Below are 19,587 nucleotides of genomic sequence, written 5' to 3' on the forward strand. Positions count from 1 at the left end.
AGTTGCAGCGTAGAACACAGCTACAAACCTATAGTAATCCGATAGCTTTTACGGTCGTAGATCAAGCTCGGAACAGAATACATTGACTCCCAATCATTCAACCATCTGTGTAGAAATTATAGGTATGACCATTTAACTGAAGTACTTTTCTATACCCATTTTGCTTTATTATCAAGTATGGACCCTTTTTGAAGTTGGCTCGTGAAACAACGTAATTTATGGCTCGTATTTTATTGAGACCAAACGGCTGAACTATTTTCAGTCTCGCTAATTACAAAATATTGCCGTTGTTTTTATTGTAGTGACTTATCAAAATTTTATCCAGTTCGGTTAGGGCATCAGTGGTAGCCATTAATGTCATCTATGCCCATGAAACGAGCTATTTCGATGGGAAAGAGAAAGGATTGTTAGATGAGTTAGTTTAGGGGTGCCTGTGGTTTCTGTTCAACGTATAAGAATGAATCGGAATTTATCAAATAAAGGGCTATTATTTAACCATCTATCCCTGATTCCTCATCACTATCTCTATTTTGCTATAGATTTGGTACTTTTGCTGGAACTGCTATCCAAAATATGAGATATTTTGAACATCCTCTAGCTTTAAATTCGGTCCTTGCTCTACCACCTTCTATCATACCGATATATGTATTATATATTACCTTAGAACATTATACGCCTTAGATGTATTTATTAGGCGCAATATTTCGAAAAGCAATGGATTTGTACAAAAGTTTGAGCGGCATGTGGTGACGAGCAAGACGCTTGCCGTTAGACTGTTCTAACTTCGGATTAAACCATTTTGCATAATTCCAGGCAGGACGCTTTGAAAGTCAATGCTCGTATATAACAATGCTAGTTAACAAAACTTGCATTTCTGCCAAATTATGTAAGTACATGCAAATCCTCATCAACGCGATTTTTTTTGCTTTATTTACTAATCGCTAAGTGTTGTAGGATCGAAAGCAAATTCGCAAATATAGAAATCAAAGAACGTACATTTTTAATTTTTGCTTTGCCTACTTATTTTTGCTGACACCGCCGTAGCCGAATAAGTTGGTGTGTGGCTGCTATTCGGAGTACGCCCCCGGTGAAACACCAGAATTAAGAAAAAGTTGTTTCTAATAGTGGTCGCCCCTCGGCAGGCAATGGCAAACCTCCGAGTGTATTTCTGCCATGAAAAAGCTTCTCATAAAAAAATATCTGCCGGTCGGAGTCGGCTTAAAACTGTTGTTCCCTCCATTCGTGTAACAACATCAAGACGATCGCCACTAATAGGAGGAGGAGCTCGGCTAAAAACCCAAAAAGAGTGTAAGCGCCAATTATATACATATATACTCGTATATATATTGTACTTATTCCCGCTTAGTAAAGTCTGGCACAAAGAGGAAAAACTCCAAATAGATTTTTTTTGGGAAAATGTTCTTTTCTTTTTGAAAATTCTATTTGCAGTAACTCGTAATTGATAAATTTAATCAGTGCTAGTAAAGTTACCAAAATTTTATAGTATTAAAACGGCACCTTAATTTTGGATTTATTGCAGTTACCAAAAAAATGTTCTAGTTTTTTAACATATGTCGCTTGTTTTGTAAGTTTATGCAAAAACATTTATGTGAAAAACTATCCCAGAGCGATAAGTTTTAAATCACAAAAAACTCCATCGAAATGAAGGCATTCTCTGCATAGTTATTAGCGTATGTACATACATATTTTAGGAAATTATTAATTATTATTATTAATAAGATTTAGAGACTCAATTGTTTTTAAAATAAATTATATAATTTTTCTACAATTCTAACATACATAAATTTCGCTAAGTGGTTAACTTTTACTTATTATTTACATATAAAATGAAAATAACTTAATAAAAATCTGCTTTATGTAGTTGGTATTTGTAAATATCACATAAAATTTTCTTAACGTGTAATTGGCTAGTTTGAATTTAGTGAGCTCATATTGCTGATATCATATTTTCTAATATATATTTTAATGGTGTGTAAAATTTATATATTTATCGCATAAATTCTCATCAATTTTCTTGTCGAATTTTTTAAATTTTCCCATAAACTCCTTGTGCTGATGTAGCTTCGACATCACAAAGTACAGTTACGGTAGCCGAGTTATACTAGCAACTGATTGTTAGCACTTTTATTTATTTTGTGCATACAAATTTATTATATGACATTTTGGTAGAGCAACGGAAAACCATTTATCAGCGGAGAAAATAAAAAATAAAATTTAAAGAGATAGCCTTTCCAATTTATTTTAGAAAAATATTTGTAAATATGTACTCTTTTAGATGTGTCATGCTACAGTGATTTCGATGTGCTAATTTAAGGCAGAGTAAATAGTTTAGGCCAGCAGCAAAGTAGGTCAACCGAGAAATACTTTTACTTGTGTTTGTGTTTTTATTTTTTTTTTTACGCATAAACGTCATTACATGCATACATACATACATACAGAGCTCTGTTTTACCTTGTCAACCTGGAAGATATCAAAAGTTTGAAATCACACAGAACAACAAGAAAATAAAAACTGTATTTATTTTAATTTCAGAGAAACGTCCACTAAAGTCGCTGGTGGCCTCACCCATATTCCGTAGCCCTTCAGCGCGTCTATTGCAGCGCGACTATAGCAGTCCTGCGGACACGGAACGTGCTGGCACATTGAGTAGCGGGAGCGTGATTGGTGGCATCACGAATAGCTCAACGCTGAGCAGCGCCGATGGCATCTCCAGTCTGGGCTCATTAGTTGGAAACAGCAGTGTTGGTAGTGTTGGTGGCATTGGCGTTGGCAACGAAGTGCTGCACTATACATTTAGACCAAGCAAACAATTGGTAAGTAACAGATGATAACCTTTTAGTTACACACAGACCCAACACCAAATATACATGCATAGTATACCTATGTGTGTATAGGTGTATAAATAGAAATAGATATAAGAAAGCACACAGGGCAGTAGATGCAGTGGCATGGAAACTAGGCAAAGCTACGCCGCCGCTAGATTAAAAAAATAGTGGAAAAAGAAAATAATAAACAACATAGAATGCACACTAAACCCAGATCATATAATACACACAAACTCATGCCTTTCGTCATGCACATTCATGGTGGCATTAAACAAATTCGTCATCACAAAATACTATAGGGATTCAAGGAAATTCGCGCTGCTTCCCCACTGCATTTGTATTGCCACATGCATATGTCTGTACACCTGTGTTTACGATTAAAGCAGCGCGACATATTGCAAAGTTGCCATTATTTATATATTTTTAAATAATATTTTTTTAGAAAAATATAGTTCATACTACAAACAAAACTATTTCAACCCAAAGTTTGAAACTATTTAAAAAATTGAAAAAAAAAATTCAACAAATTTTCATCCAAATTTCAAACTTTCTAGTCAGCTTATTTAGAAAAATTCGGTGTATACAGTTTTGTAGCATATTTCATTTTGTAGCAAGTTTAAAATAGAGCAAAAATGGTTTTATTTTTTATAGGTTTTTTCTGTTTGTTGACGTTGTTAGGGCACTTTCTCTCATATAACAAATAATGACCGGTTGCAAATATAAAAAAATTGTAAAAATCAGCGCGATTTTTGGAAAATTTGAAACTTGCAGCTTACTCGTATTATATCAGAATCCATACCCAGAATTTTTATAAAAGTTCTAATTAAAAAGTTTGAAATTTTGGTGAAAATTTGTAAATTTTTTTATAATTTTGGACAAATACGTTATATGGTTTTGTTGTGGTATAAACCATAATTTATAAAAAAAAACAAAAAACATACAAAAAATTAAGTAAAAGTAAATATGTAGTCAAAATTGTACAATATGTCACGCTGCTATTACTGTGAACGCATGTGTACGAGTAAATATATACATAAGTGCACATCCTCCTAACTGCAGCTGTTGTACCCACAGAGTAGCATAATGGAGGCGGTGCTTCTCTGCCTGCATTACTGCAGTCTCATTGTATGCGTGCGTGTTTGTGCCTAACGTCGCCGTCCTTCCCTCAAAAATACAAACAAGCGCTGACACAAAAGCCCGGAAATATGAAAATTTGCTTGCAACCAGGACAATGCCAAAGTAAAAATAAATGTGAGAAAAATCAAGAATCGTGTCGGATAGGCAAACTTGCAGTATTTGGGTAAGCGTAAACAAGAAAGTGATACAATGGGAAGTGACACAAATGTTTGGTATTCTTTCTCTCAGTTCTTTTGTCATTCATGAGTCAAAGCCAGCTTTACCATGAACTGTTTTTCCATAACTAGCTCATATGAAGTTTGAAACGAGATAAAAAATATTTTCCGATTTCGAGCCGAAACTGATGCTTTAAATGGGAGTGTTAAAAAATTGCCCACATGATTTGCTTTGGCGAAAAATTGAAAATTAAATCTTTTTAGACCAAGGCAAAAACTGCTTTATTCCACTTTTTGACAGAATACACATAGTTGTTGTTATTTATTATGATTTACATATGTATATATAATATATAATTGGTCCTTACACCATTTTTGCGTATTTGGCCGAACTCCTTCTCTTATTTGTGGATGGCGTCTTGATGTTATTCCACAGTTTGAAGCCAACTCCGAATGGCAAATATATATTTTTTTATGAGGAGTTGTTTCATGGTAGAAAATTCGTTTAATAGCGTTTAATAGAGTATGGAAACGGTTTCTGGGTGTCGACATATGGCTCTAGTGCTTTCATTCTAAATTGGTTTCGTTTCGCACATAAACACTGACCCTAATTTTGCTGCATCGATATCGATTATCATTCAGTTTCTGCAATTTTCTTCAATACAGCAATTTTATATTGACAAGCAAAAAATTAAAAAAAAAAATTAGATGCATCCACCAAAATGCTAAATTGTAGAGGCAGTCAGAGATATTTTTCATTTTTGTATCCTTGTGGTCCTGAAACATACATGCAATATAACATAGATTATAAAATTCAACAGCTATTTTAAATATAATATATTTTTCATTAACACTTTCGCACTTCTACCAAAGTGTCACAGAATACACATAAATATAATATACATTATTGAAAGCTCCATTTCTAACAAAAAGAAAAAATTAAATTTTCTCTATTCTTTCTCTTCCCACTCACAACTGCTTTATTCATATAATCTCACGCTTTTGCCAATTTGCACCGAATATCCTTTCGTCGCCTCATCATTATCATCGTCATCATTCTCACTATGTTCGCTGATCCAGAGTTATGCTACCTTAAATAAAAAGGGTATAACCACGTGTAGTCCACCGCTGAATATATCACTATATAATACAACAACTACAACTTTATCGTCGCTATCATCAACATATCATTCGACGCCACAACCACAGCCAATGGAAGTTAGTTTACTCAGTCCGAATAATCCATCAGTGACGTCATCGCTGAGCGAATATAGATTTCGGCCGGAAGTGGTAACAACATCGAATCGCATACAGGAAAGTTGTATATAAATAAATAATGCATATGCGTACATACATATAAAGAGTATACGTAAATACTAAAATAAATAAGTACATGCACACAATTACTATAAACTCGTATGTATAAATAAGTAATATATGCATGTTGTGTGAATGTGTGCGCTGCATACATACATGATGATATGATGGATGAACTAAAAATAGACTGACGCACATTAATAATTTGTTCATCAAAGTAATTTTTTTTTTCTGTTATTGTGCGTGGCTTATACATATATACATGTGAATTCAATTTATATTTAACAAAAGATTTGCAATTTATTTTGATTATTTATGTTTGTATTGTGGCTGCTTTTGCAATAAACCGCCAATCTAATTAGCGGCGAAATGAGTATTGCTATTTGAGAATAAATATTTGCCTGGTTTAACTGGTCAGTTTAAGCTTACTCGTACCCTCTTTTTGAAATACTGAAATCCAAATCTGAAAATCCATTTACAATACCATACACTCATGTGCAGAGAACCACCAAACTTCAGCTTCGGCTTCAGCTTCTGCCATGTTCGGCCACAAAATTTCAGTTCGGCATCGGTGAAAAGAAACTCGGGCTTTAATCAAACTTGTCTTTAGATTTTTTTGCTCAAAAGTTTTATCGAATTTTAATTTTGACAACAATTTTTTTAATACCGATTATCAAATATTTATATCTATCGGCTTCTCTATCAAGTAAGGCTAGTAAGCAATTTTTCAGTGCCGCAAATCAGTTTTATACTGGTAGGCTGTACAGCCCGAAAGGTAAAAATTGCGATACTTCTTTTAATTATCATACAAAATTATTGAAATATGAGTATTACATAATACCACCTGTCTTTGGCTTTTTTGTAATTTTTGCAAACAGATATAAAGGCTGGTTAAGTTTCAAGAGCCGGTGTCGATTTTGAATAAAATACAATTTTTTTAGGAAATTAATATCATTTCTCTTTATTATGATAATATTGGTAGGGCTAAATTACGTATGGAACAAAATATCGGCCGAATGGCCACCGCGGCCTCGGCAGCACACCTCCATCCGATGGTCCAAATTTTCGATGACGCTGAGGCATAATTGACGTTCTATGCCGTTAATGTGCCGAATTATCTCATCCTTTAGCTCTTGAATTGTTGCTGGCTTATCGACGTACGCCTTTTCGCCCAAAAGAGCCATTGTTTCGTTATCTGTGTGACAAGTGGCACCGTTCTGTTGAAACCACATATCGTCCAAATTCATATATTCCAATTCGGACCACAAAAAGTTCGTTATCATCTCACGATAGCGAACACTATTCACAGTAACTGCCTGACTTTCTTCACGAAGTGCGCCAGATGCATTTTGATTTGAACGCCCGTTTTCATAATAAGCCTGAATAACTTTAACGTGTTGCTCGATTGTCTATCTTTCCATGGTTCTAATTGAATTAGTCTGGGATTGAAAAATGTCAAATGAAATGCAGAAAAAAGCTCGACGTTTAGGTGTGGTTCACATTCAACATCGGCCCTTGAAATTCAACCACCCTTTACTATATACCAGGTGGCGGCAAAATTAATCATCCAATCCAATAATCATTTGTTTTTGAATAACTTTTTTATTATATTTTATAAAACTAAATTTTTTGTTGAATAATGAAAATCTTCATTTTACTCCCTTACTCCATTGCTTGCCTGTTTGTATACTACAGCTCTTTAGTTCCCAAGTGTCAGTTATGATTGACGTACGTCGCTATTTGCAAAAATAAGAATCTTCCGCTAAGGGGACTAATTTTGCGCTACCCGTTATGATGTGTGCATATATATTATGGGCTGACATTAATGTGATTGAAACTCATCTACCTTCTATTACTTTTTTATAAAGAAAAATACGGGATTTTTTAAAATCATGGTTGTTTAGTACTTGGACCCTTTAAAATGTTCGATTCGGTTTCGGTTTGGCCTTAAAAGTCTACTTTCGGTCACTCTCTACTCATGTGCACGAGTACTCTATTGCCGCACAAATTCGAGTATCCCATGGTTAATAGGTGAACGTTAAATTAGAAACAGTAGCTGAGACATGTCACCTGCTAAAGTGTGAGGAGTTTCAAAGCAAATCGAATTTTACGGAGCATCTCTATTTAATGACCATACCAACCGCTAGACCTATACTCGGTATTTTGCCTTGATAACAATGAACAAAGCTAAGAAATAACAAAAAAGAGGTTTCGAACTTCTCAGGTATCATAACCTACCCGTTTTTTTTTTTTTTTGTATTCGACGCTGGCAAAAATATCATTTTTGCTTCCTTTTATGGCTTTCGGTGAAGATAATACAGGGTGGCTGATGAATTTTGCTACATTAAGAAACTCAAATAACTTTTTTTTTAGTGTATGGAATTCATTTATTTTTTTTTCAAGTTGAAGGTCATTACATTTTATGAAATGTAGCTTAACTAGTTTTAAAAATAATTGAATTTAAATGCCCCCCATGGTCGTTGACACAAGTGCGGCATCTTAGTAAAAAGTTGTTCATTGCTGCTTTGAGAGTTGCGACAGGAATAGCCGCAATTGTTGCCCGAATGGATTGTTTTAGTTCATCCAAATTTGTTGGCTTTGTTTTACAAACTTCTTGTTTACATAAACAACACAAGAAAAAGTCAGGTGCAGTAAGGTCAGGCGACCTGGGGGGCCAACGAAATTCGGAGTTTCTTGAAATCAGTTTATTGGGAAATTTTCGTCACAACTCTGTCATAACAGTCTGGGCTATGTGAGACGTTGCCCCATCTTGTTGAAACCACACAGAGTTGAAAGGAATTCTCTTTCGGCGTAGTTCTGGATAGAAAAATTCTTTCAGCATTTTCAAATAACGGTCTCCAGTAACCGTAACGGTGTGACCATTTTCTTCAAAAAAATAAGGCCCGACAATACAGCGTGAAAAACCGCACACCACACTGTCACGCGAAGAGGATGCAATTCCGTCTCGTGGAGTATCTGTGGGTTAGAAGTACTCCATATTCGACAATTTTGTTTGTTCACATTGCCGTTTAAATCGAAATGGGCCTCATCAGACATGAAAAGGCAGTTTAACATGTTTTGGTCTTCTTCCACGATTTGCAGGATCTTCTGGCAAAATTCCAAGCGAATCGGCAAGTCTGCTGCATTCAGTTTGTTAACCATTTGAATTTTGTAGGGAAATAAGTCTAAATCTTTGTGCATTATTGTTTGCAGAGACTGTCGGCTGACACCAAGTTGAGCAGATAAGCTTCTTGTTGAAACCCTTGGATTGCTTTGTATAGCTGCAGCTACAGCAGCGATCGTTTCCTCCGTCCGAACTGGTGGGTTTCGATGATAAGGCCTTCTTGCGACTGTTCCTTGCTCAGCAAAATTATTCACCAGTCTCATTATGGTCCATCTGCTCGGGGGATCGCCGCCAAACATCCGCCTGTACTCTCTCTGTACCAAAACTACGGACTCCAGTGCGTGATAGCGGCGGACTATCCAAATTCTTGTTTGCGTGTCCCAGTTATCCATTTTAATAAATTTTAAAGATCAATCTGCAAATTAAAACAAAAATGGAACAGATAACTTAAAAAGAAAAAAAAGTTATTCATTTTTTTTTTTTTGGTAGCGGCTTTAATCAGCCACCCTGTAGTAAAAATAATTTACCAATCGAAAAACAAAAGCGAGCATGAAAGGTTTACCTTACTTCTAAGACTGCTCAAGTTGGTTTGAAATGTCTCATACATTAGGGTGACTCCACCGAAATTAGACATTTTATTATATTATTAGAAAGCTTTTGGAAAATATTAAGAGTTGGAGTTTTCTATAAATAAAACTAGTTTTTAAAAATTTTGTTTCCAAAAAATTGTCTTAGTCAATAGCAAAGATAATCAAAAGTACGCACAAATATGTTTAAAAATTGTATAAATTAACAAGATTTTTAACCAATCGATTTAGACTCTTTAGGCTTCAAAAGTATTTCTTGGCCTTTTCATTTCATTGATAATTTACCCATTCACAAATCAAATTTTTTTCGCAAATGCGTTATATAATTCTTTATCTGCTGATATGCTCGCTTTTTCCATTTGCCTTGACTTGAACACAATTGGCATAGAATCACATTGCGCTTTCAGATAATCCCCATGAATTTCACCGTACGATAGTAATTGTCATCTAGGAAAACTTTTAAGTGCAGGTACGATCAGTTTTAAATATTAATACTGTAAACTCAATTTTTGATTTTCTTACCACTAATTTAATTTTTGCAGAACTTAAAAAATTCAAACGACTAAATTTTCCAAAAAAAAAAAGCATAATTTTTAAGCCTATTTCTGCGAAATTTCCTAATGAATTATTTTGAAGCAAATTTTTTTTAAGATGTATATGTAGTATACTACATACCTCAGCTTCGCTCTTCTTCTTGTTCTATAAAAACTTAAAACAATAAATAGTTTAATGTTCCTTTTACCCTTATTGGGTGTTTTGCCGATCTCTTCCCCAAATTTGTAGCGTGCGTGTTGTTGTTGTTCTAAAAATGGAAGGACCTACAGTTTTAAGCTGACTCCGAACGGCAGACATTTTTTATGAACAGCCTTTTCATGGCAGAAAGGCACTAGGAGGTTTGCCATTGTCTGTCAAGGGGCGGCCGCTATTAAAAACGTTTTTCTCTTCAAGCCGCGTATATGCAATGGATACCTCTGTTAAAAATTTTGTCAAGCATTAAAATACCGCAAATGTTTGGGTATTTTTTTACAGTGTCACGGCTTCTTCCTTCATATTCAAATTTAACAGGTTTAGGGCAAGTATATGAATATGTTTATGATTTCATGAGTGTTTAACACGTTCACGCCGGCGCGTACCACCGGTGGCTCGCACAAGATTGCTTCATGGGACGGCGTATACCACCAATGGTACTTTAGTAGACGGTACCTATGAGATGAGAAGCCATAAACGACTACCCTTATGAAAAAATTTTGTTTATATAACCTGCAATCGCTTCCGATAGAGCGAAAAGATGTAAACGTTGCCGTCTGTGGGCGAAGACCATGAATAACAGCGCCGGCGGAAACGTGTTAAAAGACGACTGCAATTCGCTGCAGATTGCCCTCTGCGACATGACAACAACCTCACCTGTTTACCTGTATACATACTTATTTTGGAACCAAGCTGCTAACTGCCTAACTATGCGGCACTCATGCACAATAAATATCTTTTGGTCATAGGGCGCAGTAGCTTAAGGGGGGGGTAGGGTCACCAAATCGAAATTTTTTTTCTTCACTCATCTTATAGTAAATCATTTCAAGAATGTTGTGTCAAAATTTTAAGTGGATCGGAGCAGAACTCTCAAAGTTATAGCCTTTGTAGGCACTCTACCTCGAATGCGGAGCATCGATAGTTTTTCAGAGTCATTTTTTCAAACGCGTTTTTCCCGAAACGACTTCTTAAAAGTCGGTGCCAATCACAACTCCGAAACTATTCAACCGATTCTTTTCAAATTTGGCACACGTTTTCTAAATCAAAAATACCTCCCCCCCCCACTGTTTTTTTTTATTTTTTTTTAAGGTTGTTTTTCACTTACAAATATGGCGAAATTTTTCGCCAAAAATGCTCGTTTTACGTTTTTTTGCCACCAAAACTAATATACAAAAATGAAAAACAAAAAATTATTAATGGGGGGGGGGGGGGGGGGGGGGGGGGAGCATTACGTCATACTTTAACTGAAAAATTCGACTTTTTTAGTTTCAGATGATTCTACGACGAATGCCGATTGGCACCGCAGAGCACCTTTCGAAAAACATATCACCAAAAAAACTCTGTCATGGGCTTATTTGTCAATATTTTATTATTAATATTTTTTAAAAACTTATTGAAAAGATGTACAATAACATGCAATTGATTTTATTAAAGTATCTTAAGCCATATTTCTGTAAAAAAATTTTTTTTAGCGCTAAACCCTACCACCCCCTTAATAAGGCATTCATGAAGTCCCATAAATGGATACACATCCTACGATTTCGAAAGGTCAATATAAGTGAGCTTTCAGTGACTCCCACATCTAATTCATAAATTTATAATGACTTCTTAAATTTCCGTACAAACAAAAAAAAAACATAAATTAATTAACTTTGCAATTCACTTAAATTGCCAGAAACCAATAAACCATAAAAAAAATAGCTTTACAAATAGAATTATGAATATGTTTGTTGTTAGTAACATGTATGTATGTAAGTGTGTAAGCCTATTGTTGAATTAATTTATTATAAAATGCCAATTTGTGTTTACCAACAACAATAACAATGCTTAGAAAAAGTATGAAAATCAACAAAATAGAAAGCACATTCTCGTATTTATGTGTAAAAATGTTTGCTTTTGTATTTTTTTTGTATTTGCACAGCACTAAAACAGAAGAAACAAAATTGTAATCATATATTTGTAAAGCCACCAAATGACGTCCTGTCGGCGCTAGCCTAACTGTTGGCATGCATGTTAATTGCTATGCATATATAGATGTATGTGAAAGTTGTAAATGTAATTGTATATACGTAGAATTAATTTTTTTTTTTGTATAAATTTAATCTAATATTAAAATGAAGTGAAGTAAAAATCGCACTGTCTGATTGCATTTTTGCTGCTAAGCATTTCCATTAAATAATAAATAATTTAATAAAATGAGCTAAAATAAAACAATTAGGTTATAAAAATAAGCCAACTCGAAATATGTTTAAGCTATCCCAGTTAGTGTAATAACGGAATGTTTGAAATAGTGAACTTCATCTTTCCAGAAGTGCATAAGAAACATACATACATACGTATATGATATATTTAGCTAGGAAATTTGTACAGTTCATAAATATACAGGAGCAACATACCTGCAGACACGCACACATATGTACATTCCCATATCATATTTTATAACAACGAGCATTTTAACAAAAACATATACCCAGTAACAAACATATACACACGCATTTATTACATACTACACACACTCTTACATTTAAAGCTAATTTTAAAAAGAGTTAACATATCATACTCGTATTTTTTAAATTTTTATTGAAAATCATAGCCAGCCACTTCGTCTAACTCATGTACACTAATAATGCAAATTAGAAACACCTTAGTAGTTTTTTCCCCCGTTGATGCTACCAAAGCAGAGAATAACTTTCTCTGACTCTAACACTGCCAGCAGCATTGAATACCTCCTAGCCAGCGGAGTCCTTGTTTTTTTACCCGCCGCACTATCGTTGTTAAGCTCACTCACTTGAGCTCATTCTGCGATGCAGACTCAAAGGCCCATAAGTCTTCTGCAGTATTCTTCTCATGAGTTGCCTCTGCACCATTCCATAAGCGGGCATGATGAGAGAATTAAAACGTGTGGTTGAGAGGGGTCTTACTCAGTTCTTACTAGTAGTTATTAGCAACAGAGATTAACCTTTAGATTTTAATATAAACACAATTTAATGAGAAACTTCCAGAAAAGCTAAGCCATTTTGTTTTGCAAGAGGTAAAATTCTGCCTTTAATTTTTGTTGGCTCAACGAAGTACCGCAGATGCCACTACAATCAGTTTTCCAGAAGGCAACTCTGTAAAAAACTCAGAACAACAACGCTGCACCAGAAAGGGCATACATTTCCTTTCTTTGAAATCAGTTTAGTTCTTTGTAAGATTTTGAAACATTAAATACAGAACTCTGTTCTTAAAAATTTTCCGAAAATCTGATGAGAAATAGGGGATTGTTTTTTCCTGAAGAATCATAAAAAGCAAGGCGTGTCTCTAATCTTAAGTAAAAGCGGTGTTTATCTAAGGAGAATTGACCAACACAGCTTCTCTTTTATTCCACGTTAAAGAATTTTGTTTGTTTTTTGGTCATGCGAAAGAAACCCTTTTTCTCAATTTTTTACTTCCAGTTAACTAATAAATTGAAAGTATGTTTTTTGAATTACAATTTCGCTGTAAAAATGTCTTTTGTATTTTTCGCATACCCTTTAACTCATGTACGAAAAATGACTTGTTTTTTGCCTACAACTGCCAAATCCTCGATGAGAATCCAGCAGAATACCAAAGCTCTTGAGGGCCTTATAATAAATGAGAGAAGCAGTATCTGAAAGTTACTTGTTTTCAGTCATAAGTGGAATTACTTAATAGTCAGTGGAATTACAAATAGGCGTCAATTTAGTTTCCAGTGGAAGAGTGACAATCACTGGATTATTATTAGAACACCGAGTTCAGTTTTGAAAGTCTTATTTGCGAACACTTTAATTTATCTATCTGATCTAAACAATTTACTCTAGCTCTTGGACTCTGAGTCGTGGATACATTAGTTCAGCTTGCCAAAGATGACAATGCGAAAATTTGTAAATCGTTTTTTAAGGTGTGCTCTGGTAGATTCTCAATGCTGTAATATAAGGTTTTTCAATAGGTGCGCTTCAACTTTTTTCCGATAGGGAGGGCGAACGACGCAATATTTTTTATTTTTCGCATTTTTTTTATGAAAATAATCATTCTGTTGCTGCTACTTTAAGAGCATTACGGCCATTTTACGGTCCATTTAACAAGCCGTCCCGTTTTGGGGTTATGTGAAGTCATTGGTCTACAGTAACAAGCCGGCGACGATTTGTGAGCTCAGAGCCAATATTGAACGCGAAATTGCTGGAATTTCGGTCGATTTATGCAAAAGAGTGGTCGAAAATTGGGTTCAACGATTGGACTTCGTAAAACGTGCACGCGGTGGTCATGCAAAAGAAATCGAATTTCATACTTAAATGAATATGTTCAAACTCGATAATAAAAAAAAAATTAGTTAAAAAAGTCAAACCGTTTGTGTTTTATTCAAAAAAGTTGAAAAGTTGAAGCGCTCTTACTGAAAAACCCTGTATTTTTACTTTCACGGAACTTTATATGGAACTCAGCAATGACAAGAGCGTGCTTGTGATTGATAGGCAGATTGCGTGCATTATTGATAAAAAACCTGTCCCTCGAGAAGCATTGACTAATCTCCGATTTTTTTTCGGGCATGGAAAAGGTTCTCATAAAAGACTGTATATCATTTGCGGAAAATTATCCACACGTTTATTATAATTGAAAGCAAACAATCTTTACCTTTTCCAAACCAGTTTTTATCAATTTTACGAGATGCTGAGAAGCAATTTGAGAGCGACTGTTTTTGTTTTTTCCGTTGAGCTCGTGAGGCACCTAGGCTGCCAATTTTTCGGCAAATCCAATTAAATAAAGGTGATTAAGAATCTTTTTATGATCGCAATTCATTTTTTCCTCCAATTCACGACTAGTTTGGCGACAGTTCTCCTTCAAGCGGGAGCTGCGGGACGTGTGATCGCCATCAAAGTCGCCGTTTGTGAACTTTGCAAACCATTTCCGTGCTGTAGACTCGCCTGTGACACCTTCTCCATACATGTCGCAAATGTCCCGGGCTCTTCGGCAGCTTTTTGGTCTCGATGAAAAGCAAAGAAGAGGTGGTGTCGAAAATGTTGATTTTTGCCTCCTGGCTATTCCATTTCTAAGACTAAGAACTATTAAAAAGATAAATAACTCAAATACAAAATTAACATAGTTTTGTAGCGTAGAAAGAGTTCTATTGAATGAATACTTAGTCTTTGCCAAAGAGCAAACAAATCGTTGTAAACACAAGAAAAAAAAGAAAATATAAAAACGCCATGAACTTATTCCCTAAACCAATGCATGTCAACACTCCTGCAGTTTTTTTTAAATTAGTTTACTAAATATTTAATATTTAAATTATTATTTAGTCTCACTTGGTTCGGATGCATATCTGTATTGTGTGTATACATGAGTTTCGTGGTTTTGCAAGTGGCAAGATTATTCCACCTCCTGTCTATCCGCGTTTTCATGTCCGCATCGATGTCATTGTATACCGTATTTAAAGGTTTCAGTATGTCGCTTTCTTGTTCGAATTGTATGTAAAGAGCGCTTTTGGCAATCTCATCTACAATATCGTTTCCTGCAATGCCCTTATGTCTTTTGGGTACCCGATGTGTAACCATCTGTCTGCGGCTAGTCTCTCTATGGCTTCCCTGGTTCTAAGAACGTTTTTAGATGAAATTTTATATGAATTTATTGCCTTTATTGCCGCTTGACTATAAACGCATATATTATATTTATGTTGGAATTGCTCGATGTCTTTGCTAGTGCTATTTCTGAAGCCTTACTTACCGCAAAGACGTCTGCTTAAAAAATACTGCAGTGGTCAGGGAGCCGCCTGATGTCTAGCTCTGCGCAATAAATCTCTGCACCTACTCCGTTTATCATTTTTGAGTCATCAGTAAATATATTAAGTGTATTGGGGCTAGGTTTCATACTCTTTTCCACACCTCTTCTCTATTGTTGTTCGGAATCTCTTCACCCAATTGCATTTCGGAATCATTGCTCGACCTTCTGTCGCAATGTCAATCGGTGGTAGATTGAGTATTCTTTCAAGTGCTGCCGTAGGAGTAGCTTCAATTGCCCCTGTAGTGCAGAGAAGACGTTGAATACTGGGAAAGTTAAGTGCTCTAAGGAATGTAATAGAAACTCAATTAAATAAGACTCTAAGCGCTGAATATTGGGAAAAAGTTCGCGTACTCGATTTGAAGATAATTTCATTGAGATTGTAGGGGTAACACTTAACACTCTGGGTCACACTTTGTATTGGTGGTGTTGACTATAGGTATTTCAAATGTATGTTTTTATTGGAAAAATAATCATGAAAGTCAAATTCAATTAAAACCAACCCACATGGATTAGAGGCGGGGCAGTAGGACAATCCCGACCTAATTTCAAATTTCTTTTTTCCTAAATGAAAGTAGACCATAAGCAAAAAATCCATTCGAATCGAAGCATGTTCACTATCATATTTTTGCCCTGACGCTTATATAGGGGCGTGGCGCTGTGCATTGTGGTCGAATGGGAATAGTTTCCAGGATATATCTGCAAGTTCAGTTTTATTATTATTAGCTATCAAAAATGGTGGCACTAAAGGCCCTTTTCAACTTTACATTATGATATTCTTTTATTTCTTAGTAGGAAATGTTGAGCTTTGCACTTGTTATAATTCTCACTAATCAATTTGGTGTTCAAGTGTAAATATCCTATATAGCATAAATTGTTTTTTGTTAGATGCAATATCAAGCCTTCCATATAAATAATGTACTTAAGAGATGAAAAAATAATATCTTTAAAAATTCGAATTTCAGAAAAAATTATGCAAAAATATATAAATATATAAAATTTATATAAAAATATGTATATGTGAATTATTTAATCTAGTTAAACTCTAATCAAGAAAAAGTGTCATTCAATCGGGGGCTTCGATGTATGTTTTTTTTTTGTTTTTTGTAATTTTTTTTTTTTGCGTTTTATTTTAACATAACTCCTTTTCTAGTTTCAAGTCGATGTTGTGTGCTTTCCTTTAAAAATTATAGTCGACTAAGTAAACTTCTCCAACTGCATCTACACGCCTTTTCACTTTCATTCGGAAAAATTATCCGAATAATGCTGGAAAAATATTGCGAAAATTTCACTGTTACTTGCATGCAGAGAACTTATTATTTTTTATTTCAGAAATTGTGATACGCGCCTTTTAATTTCGAGAAATTTTATAATTTACTTGTTAACCTTATTTTTGTCAACAGGAACCTTCTTACTCTTATCCCAAGTCTAGGAATAAATTTCAGGAATCTCATCTGTAGTTACAAAAATTACAACCAAATACAAACACACATACATATATATCAACAGACACAACACTTACATATCTAGTGGCTTTTAATTTCTTCTATGATATTTTGAGAATGCCGAAAAAAATCTTAAAACGCAAAATTGCAAACGTTCACTGCTGTTATTGACGTTACTATCCAAATGTCAACTATTTTAGCTGAAGTAAAAATATATAAATATAAATTTAAATAAAAATAAGTGAGAATAAGCAAAAAAATAAAAAAAATAAATAAAAAAAGTAAATAAATAAAAAAAATTTACATTTAGAAATGTGTTATTCAAGCGTTGAGTCAAAAGGCAGTAGCTACACATTTTTATACCAAAAGTATTATTTTCATTAGGGAACGATTAGATAATGAAAAATGAATTTTCTAAATGTTGTTGCAATTGTATGTAAATTATGATATTAGCAATTACCAATTAACGCTGGCATACATAGCAAACTTTCATGAAATTATGCATTTATTGCAATTATCATACGCTTGCAACACGCCAAACACTCGGTGGCGGGTGAATGTAAATATGCCGATCAAATGTGCGCCGTTTGTATTGAGGCTTACATATGTATATACTGCTTGCTTTGTGGTTCAAAGTGCAACCACTAAGTGGAATATATTGGCCTAAAAAGGAAAAAAAAAAACAAACAAACAAAACACACTAAACCTATTTTATGTTATGGAAACTATAATTGAAAGCAGATAATAAAAAAAATTTAAAAATGCTTTAAAAGCATTTAAAATTAGCTCAGATTAGTAAGTGAAAAATTATTATTAAAATTAAGACAAAAAAAGTTTAGAAAATATAGCGAAATATATAAATTTATGTAAAAAACCTTGTAAAGTATGAACTAAAAAAAATCGAAATATATCCATGTTATGTTCTCATTAATTCTCTGTAAATAAATCCTGTAATTATGTGCACAGATATGCGCTTGTACAAGCACGTCTGTATGTGTGCTTGTGCAAACATACTCAACTACACACATAAGAATCCAAACTACTACATCCAAACAGTTCGTGCATATTTCGATGTGTGACTAGGCGTTAAGCGTTTGTATGTATGTGTGTATGTACATTCGTGAGCCAACAAACAGTTTAGTGGCAAAGTGCATATGTATGTGTCACGCAACTATTTAACGAAATAAAAATAGCATAACATTAAGTTAGACTAGAACGCCACTTAGAAGTGTATGTGTATATATATATTTAAATGTTATGTTCGCGTAAATCTTTAATTTTTATATAAAATTGTAGAAAACAATTATTTCATGATTTTATAAATTGATCCAAACGATATAAAAAAGTAGCAACATTTGTAAAAATAAAACATCCATAACTGTATCTATTATTTATAGCGTATTTATAGCATAAATTTAGGCGTGTATTATTAAAATGGTAGCGTAATATTATTATAGAAAAATTATAACTAAGAAAGAAAGTGTAATAATAATGTAAGCTGTAAGATGAAGAAAATAAATATATGAATAATGTATGCGAAATGAAATGAAAAACGAGCGAGTTTTATTTTTGTGGACTTTTTGCACGATCACATGAAGAACGACAATTCAGTTGCCGGCAGTTTTTCAATAAAACACAATCAAATTGAGTTAAGACCAAAATTACATTATCGACTATAAACAGTTTCGTTCAACAATGACAAAGTCGCATCTTCGATTGGTAGCACCCGGAACGCCTGAACGTAGTCAAATTTTAAGGCCGGCGGGCCAATTAGACGTCCTAAATTCAGTAGTTTTCGCGAAGCGTTGTAGGATGAGAAAAAAAACAATTAGCCAAATGAAGTTTTGGGGATAGTTTAATATATATTTGAACTAAAAAAAAAAATTTGTACAATCTCCGACAATATATTGTAAGCCGAGTTATCAATAGATTCCCAGAGCGCCTTGCCACTGAAGTATCCAACTTCTGTACAAGATACAACTTGCAATTTTCATCTGAAAACAAAAGAACTAAGAAAATTGGGAGAAACACGTAAAATTCGAATTTTTGGGGAAGGTAGAAAAAAAAGTGGTTTTTCAAGAAAAAAAAAAACTCTTCAACTGGGTAAAAAAGTCGCTTAAAAAAGTTTTTGGATGTTTTTTTTAGTTCACATAGAAGAGAAAACAATACTGAAGATAACGCATTTTGAATGAAATGGATAGCTCGTTTAGTTTTTTTGCAATCGTGTACATAAATTAGGTAAAATCGTGAAAATGAAAAGCCGAGAAAACGCGCTTCAAAGTCAATGGTCAATGGGCGGAGCACTACAACAATAAGCGCACGGTTGCTCGACGCCGCACTACGCTCGGCTCTGTAGCTCTGCAAATACTTGGAATTTAACTCTGAAAATTTGTGTCTCATGTTCTTGAATATCTAAACTATTGATTTCAGGAAAAAAAAAATCGATTTTTTTGACCTTTT

The 19,587-nt window shown here is 34.2% G+C and overlaps 1 protein-coding gene across 3 annotated transcripts in view; it reads left to right on the plus strand.

The window, feature by feature from the left end:
* Window positions 1-18,659, plus strand: part of LOC128854727 (titin) — a 210,627-nt gene extending 191,968 nt beyond the window's left edge. For 2 of the 3 annotated variants that reach the window (XM_054089038.1, XM_054089037.1), the window contains 2 exons: window positions 2,554-2,834; window positions 5,219-7,700. In XM_054089038.1, the coding sequence (XP_053945013.1) occupies window positions 2,554-2,834; window positions 5,219-5,467 (530 nt within the window). In that variant the 3' untranslated portion in view covers window positions 5,468-7,700. Of the gene's footprint in view, window positions 1-2,553; window positions 2,835-5,218; window positions 7,701-17,085 lie in introns of those variants that run through there. The other variant, XM_054089040.1, reaches the window with a different exon arrangement.
* Window positions 18,660-19,587: the final 928 nt, after the last annotated feature.

This window comes from Anastrepha ludens, chromosome 2 (genome assembly GCF_028408465.1).
Source record: "Anastrepha ludens isolate Willacy chromosome 2, idAnaLude1.1, whole genome shotgun sequence".
In the NCBI taxonomy this organism is placed as follows: Eukaryota; Metazoa; Arthropoda; class Insecta; order Diptera; family Tephritidae; genus Anastrepha; species Anastrepha ludens.